At 37.3% G+C, this 6,749-nt stretch overlaps 1 protein-coding gene across 1 annotated transcript in view; it reads left to right on the top strand.

The window, feature by feature from the left end:
• The window catches only part of LOC107185423 (SKI family transcriptional corepressor 2), a 37,433-nt gene extending 30,981 nt beyond the window's left edge, over positions 1-6,452 (top strand). The window contains exons 5-6 of the mRNA XM_015573098.1: positions 2,314-2,443; positions 6,352-6,452. Of these exons, the coding sequence (XP_015428584.1) occupies positions 2,314-2,443; positions 6,352-6,452 (231 nt within the window). The remainder of the gene's footprint in view (positions 1-2,313; positions 2,444-6,351) is intronic.
• Positions 6,453-6,749: the final 297 nt, after the last annotated feature.

Below are 6,749 nucleotides of genomic sequence, written 5' to 3' on the forward strand. Positions count from 1 at the left end.
GTTACGTGACAATATAATCATAGTAGGTACCGAGTGAAATGAATATTTTATACCACCGTTGGCGTAAGCGGTCACGACTCGGCAATCGGTATTGCCCGTGCTGCTTCGAGGATCCGTATCTCGAGTCGTGCATCTCCGCGATTACCTCGATGCGTTCCACGACGTAATTGCATCGCCATTACAGCGACTAGGGATACTAAAAAGTCGGTATTAATTTTGATAAACAATTTGTACCGCCGCTAATTAGACCACAAAAGCATCCACGACGTGGATCCAACGAAAACAAACCAAAGAATCTCTCCAATTCCGTTCTGACTTATACATATTTCCTTAAGATCTCGAAATAAATCGGTTCGACGCAGCTTTCAAATGTCTTTCCACAATATTACCAACTGATATCTTTTATACAGTATGAATTTACGTAATATTTTAGAATACAGAGGGAATCGTGAAAAATAATCTGAGACTCTTTAAAAATGCATCCTCGCGTGCGAATGCCCCTTGTATTTTTACTTTTTACCGGCTGTTTGTCACGACAGTACCGACCTACGCTGATTTTTAAATAACATCCGTCACGCGCAACTTCACGGAATTGATTTAATCGTTCGATCTTATCGGTGAGATCGATGGGACTCGAGAGAACCGGGGCAAAAGCGGACAGGTTCGTGGTTCGAGTGCGTTAAGTTACGGGAATGCTATCAAACTATATTAACCTCCTACTCTTTAATTACCCAGTTCCCTGAAACGCTCCACGTTCGTTTATTTTTCATAATTTCGTCGAATCGCGATCGCGTAATGATCAAGGAAACAAGGAAATTTTTGCTTCGTGTGGCATCGGAATATCGCGTAAGAGGTGGTAACGGACACTGACTTCCGGTGGTCCTGAATTATTTACGGGAATCGATCGGGGCCAGGCCGGTGGGATTAAATTAATTTAAGTAATTCGACGATTGCTATCGACGGGTACATTAAATAAGGCATCGCGCACCACCCCCCTTTTACAGGTGCCCGCGTTTAGATTATAGATTGCTATGCCGGTACAAAACCGACGTTGGTCACAACACATCGACTGGATTGTGGCCATCGTTGCATAACTGAGTGGTTATTCACGATGATTGGATCGTCGTCCGTTCTCCCTATTGTTGTTCGTTCGGTCATTATGTAGAAAAGTCGTCCTGGGATAACAACGGTCGTGTCACCCTCTGAATCTTAAAAGAATAAATGGAAATAAGTGTGCTAGATATTTGCTTAACCCTTTCAGAGGCAGTGGTACGTATACGTACCACCTTTTTCTTCTCAGTTTTTTCAATGTTTCTGATCTATTTTGCAAATTGTATGCAGATATCATTAGGTACTTTTTAGGCTCTTAGGAAACCAATCGATACCACTTTTATGAAAAATTACGTTACTTTGTTCATTTGCAATTCTTAATAAACAATCAGTGTGAGAAAAACTCCTTTTTTTAACGGAATAATGTTCACAGTTTATTCCAAGTGAGACTCGGTCAGGGTACATTTCATTAAATTATCTTTAAGACGACATTAGTATTAAAAAGATACACCTAAAACTTGGTTTTGATTTTTTATCATAGACAGAAGTAGTTTCGTTTTATTGTAGTAAAAGAAAATATATATTATATATATTGAATTATTATTATTATATATTGACATACATTTTCTTTATCACAAGTCGTCATTTTACTGTTAATGAGTTAAACGCGAAGTGCTGGAGCTTTGAAAATTTTTATGCATTTTCTATATATCTAAAAATATAATATATATGTTTGTCAGGATTTTCTGCACGCTAGTTTTTCCGAAGTAAATATTTAAATTTTCGTAAACTCATCTTTTTAAAAATAAATCTATTTATTACTTATTATTTACATAAATATATATTGTTTACACATACGTGTCATGTGTTCGTATACTTCTGAGAGTTTATGACATATTGTATGTCATAGTTACTTCCTTGATCACTAGGTGGCCATATTGGACCCCCCATTTTACATTTTCTAATTCTGATTTTAATGTTTCGTTCAACAGAAAACTGTGTCTCTGAAAGGGTTAACGCGTTAACGGCTGCGTCGTTGAATCTGTATGAAATGTAAAGAATAATAACTTGTGGTCATAATTCTAGCACTTTTTCCCTCCCAAATCGTTTTGCATTTTCTTTCATAACATTTCTTGCAAAGTTTTCTAACATTTGTAAACAAGTGTCGCATCTTTCGGCGCTGAACGTATTAAACGTAGGGACGAATTTGTCTAATATATTGAAAAATTCCAAATTAAATGGGAAAACATGATGTGTGCTCAGGAACGGGAGGCTGAGAAGATCGCCGAGGAAGCGGCAGCCATACGCGACGTGAAACCGGAACTTCAGCCCGCGAGAAGTCCCGAAAACTGGCAGGGAAACACTTTTTATCGACATCTGAGCGCGTTAAAGGGTAAGCAGCGCATAATTATATAATTTGAAACGTTTAGAATTATAATAGCCGAAAATAGTGTTTACCCTGCTCATGACATCGCACCCCCTCGAGAAAAGTCGCAGTTTAAGAATTTTCAATTTTAATTTTATTTTATGACACTTTTCTTAGGGGAGTGCAATGTTTAGTAGAACGTGTAGGAAGTGTTATTTATTTAAATGCGTCTGGGTTCCTTTGTATTACGCGTACCAACAAATAATTCACTGTTATTTAACATGATACTAGTATAGCTTAAATTAAAATTGTCTTCGCGAATTTTAGCGTTACCAACATGGCGCAAGATACTGTAAAGCAACTGTGACTGTCAGTAAGGTAGCAAAAACCCTAAATTTCCTATGAAACCAATAATTCCCTATTCATCGAACGCAATTATTCATTATTCATTGGTACAACTAAGTGTAAGAGTACTCATTAATTTAGATTATTCATACTAAAGCGACATATATTTTTATTTATTAAGTGTATCAATAAGTAATCCACTATAGTTTCAATATACTGGCAATGCAGTTTGAATTCAGAATAGCTTTTCGATCTACTGTCTAGTCAAAGTCACAGATAATGATGAAAACAAATGAGGACCATTAATCCTCGAATGATCGGACCGTGAAAGCCGATGACCGGGTCACTGGTGACTCATACTAGACACTATACACATTATATAACATCTTTACATTTATTTACAAGAATTTGCAAAAAATAACATAAAATGTGCATTTGCATAAAAATTGATTTTGGTTTATTCGTTAAATACATCCACTTTCCTCGAAACATCGCGGTATACTGAACGGAGTGACCCAGGCATCGTCATACGAGGGGATTAATATAAGAAAGGATTTTTAATTATTTCAAACCAAACAGAATTTCACAAAAAAAATACTGGACTACTTATTGCTACACCTAATACCAATACCATGAATAATTTTACGAGATGTCTCTCACCTCTGTAGGTAGATATGTACGTACAATACCGATCATAAGTATGAGGACACCTGGTCTGTACGAAGAAAATGTGATTGTTTCGTAAAAATTATATATGTATAGTATTCCACATGTATTACTACATAGTAGCATAAGCGTTGTTCATCGAGCTTTAATATTCTTTAAACAATACGTATATTTCTTTCAGATTTCCAACTATTTCGTAATGCCTTGCAACAGTTACTGGATATTCAATAAGTGTCCTAATACTTATGGCTGATGTGAGCCCCTGGCCATTGAATTAGGACCACTCACAATTTTCAGGATCTTACATATTTTTAGTAAAATTGAAGGGTCTGAACGTAATTTAATAATAAACTTTATTAACGTACTAAAATAAATATATACTATTTTAATTTTAATTCTTTTTTTTACACTCAGCATGTGACTAGAAACGGTTTCCGATTGCAGTATATATATTAGAAATATACTTTCCAAAATTCACATTTCTGGCTAGAGCAGTTTGGGCTGAGCGTCGATGAGTAAATCGCCTAAGTCTTTTATATACAAGTTTTTCCTCCTCCTTTCCTCCTTCTTTTCCTCCTACCTTTTACTTCTTCCTTGCTGCTTCAATTCTCTAAACATTAATTGAGATGAAATCTAACCTATATATTAGGGGAAAGTCCAAGGAAAACATTGGTGAAAGTACCATCAAAATCGGTTCACTTCCTGGAGATTACCTCGAACAAACATACAAGCAAACTAACTAACAAAATTTTCTTCTTTATAATACATTGCATGGCATAACTATAAAACCACCCTAAAATGTTTAATTCTTATGTATTGTAGTTAAAATAAAACGAACCAAATACGCCATGTCGGAACTCGTGTGGAGAAATAACATTTCTCTCAAAAAAGGTAGATTACATTCCCGAGAAAAAAAGTAGTTCGTTTTTATTTTAACCACAATACTCAAGGATTGAAAATTTTAGGATGCTCGTATAGATATTCCACGCAGTGTATTAACGTAGATCGATCTGTACGTCTGTAATATTTTAATGGTTAATAAAATTTCTAATTAAATTTCGTTCCTGCCTTTCAGTTGTACTGAAAACACGAAAGCTGTCGAAAATTGTCAGTGGTCCGAATTCAATAGCCAGCGGTTGTGCCTATGAGCGATAGTGTTACCGTCTTTGAACTCTTACGAGTTTCACCGATCGGTAACAGTAAAACGGAAACAAACGTAATTTCCCGTTGGCGAAATGTTTAACTGAAAGCCCGCGCGGGGCTATCAGAAATAATTAACATCCGTACCGTAATGGACATAGTAAACGTCCCTTAGTTAGCGGTTAATCCCCCGGCATTTCTGACCGTGTGCCGGTCTCTAATATTAGTAATTAGTAATTAGCGCGGCACGCGCGGTTCACGGGGAAGAGATCGGAGTTTCAATTAATTGGAGTAATTAGTCACGACCGTAGTGTTAACTGAAACAGGGAGGGTTGCCTTGATATCAAACACGGGACTGGAATTCGAGAACGATCTAACGTCCACGCAGCCCCTCTCGAACGTTGCATCCCCCTTTAATTCCCGTTACGATTCAGTCGCGTCGACGCGCTTCAACATCGAAACTTCGCATACGGTACAATTGAAACGTCGAAAGCATTAACTCTCCTCGTCTACGGGTGATTGATTTTCATATTTTTTCTCGGTAAAAAATCGCGGATGAATATAATTTTATCTTGTATAAGGTATATCGTAAGGAGACGTTTTAACCATTTTGTTACCGAGGGTGATTATACTGACCTGCTGAGACTAATCGATGTATCCGAAAAAATCTTGTTTTGAGAAAAGAGTATTTTAGTACTTTTAAATCTTTCAATCCTAAATTATTGAAAAATTACCGAAGAAATATTTTGTTGTATTTCTGGGTCTCTTCAATGACGTGTAAATGATTCACAGGCTGTTTTTAACATTTTTAAACCGTGTAATGCTATTTCTCATTTGTTGCCAGTTGACATCTTCTTTACTTTTATCACAGTTATATGTATACAGAGGGTGCAGCATTTAAGGTGACACATAGAAATGTCGTAAAAACAAAGCATTTCATAAGAAAGTATTCTAGACAAAAGTTATTTGGTTTTGAGGGGAAAAGAGAATGACATTATTTATTTTTAATCTGGTGGCCGTTTTGAAGGTCATTTAAAGGTCAACTTCGTTTTTTTAAATGGATACCTATTTTTTTTTAACAGATCATTAATCCACGCAAAAAAAAACAATTTTGTCTGAAACGTTTTTCATTTTAATTTCTCTTATTTCTTTATCCATTTAAAAAACGATGTTGACCTTCGAATGACCTTCAGAGCGTTCACCAGATTAAAAAAGAATAATGTCATACTCGTTCCCCCTCAAACCGAAACAACTTTTGTCTAAAATGCTTTCTTGCTCTCAAAAGGAACCTTCTATCATTCAAAAACTCTACATATATTGACTAATAGTCAGAAGTTTCGGTACTTAGAATTAACGTTTCCTAAAAATTTTCATCGTCTAAACGGCTTCTTCTACCTGAAATGAAAATCCTCTATTACCAAAAGAGCCTATATCGGCTAACATTCAGGATTCTAAGCATCTAGAGTTAGCATTTCCCAAGAATTTTCCTTCGTATTTATGGTTCCGTTCACATCTAGAACGATAGAAATCGACGGGCATCCGTCAGATCAATGCTCTCCTTTAATCATCGCGGAACCCACCGTTCCCCGGTCAACTTTTCCATTTCGTTTCCACGCGGCCGGTTCATTACTCATCCAATTTAAATGAACAAATGAAACGGTTTTTGCGATTTTGTTTGTCTCGTTTGAATGGTCGAGCGACGTCGGTGGGGGAGGATAGCCAGGGGGTGAGTGAGGGGGTTGGGGGGTCGGAATTTTGTTAATTTTCAACAATGATGATTGCAGGAAACGAGCCGACGGAGAGAACGGGCACGGATTGTTCGGCCTGCCATCCACGTGGAATATTTTACGGGCAGATTCACAGTCCGTCTGCGTCCACTAATTAATCGACGCTGGCGGAACGGGGCCGGGGGTACGGGGGATAGAGAAACGAGGAGGAATGGGACAGAGAACGACAGAGAAAGAAAGTGAGAGAGAAGTAGAGAATAAATCCGGAAAGACATTGTAGCGGCTGACTATTACCAAGCGCGATATTCTTTTCTGGCACTAAACAAATCGATCATCCGTGTTAAGGCTCGGTCAGAGACGTCCAATAATTTACTCCAGTGGCGAGTAGCCACTTACTACAGTGCCTCTGCGAGCTATAGTGACTTCTTGAAAACAGCAGGGATTATGGGCGTAGC

Source organism: Dufourea novaeangliae, unplaced genomic scaffold (assembly GCF_001272555.1).
Source record: "Dufourea novaeangliae isolate 0120121106 unplaced genomic scaffold, ASM127255v1 scaffold18, whole genome shotgun sequence".
NCBI classification, from domain to species: domain Eukaryota; kingdom Metazoa; phylum Arthropoda; class Insecta; order Hymenoptera; family Halictidae; genus Dufourea; species Dufourea novaeangliae.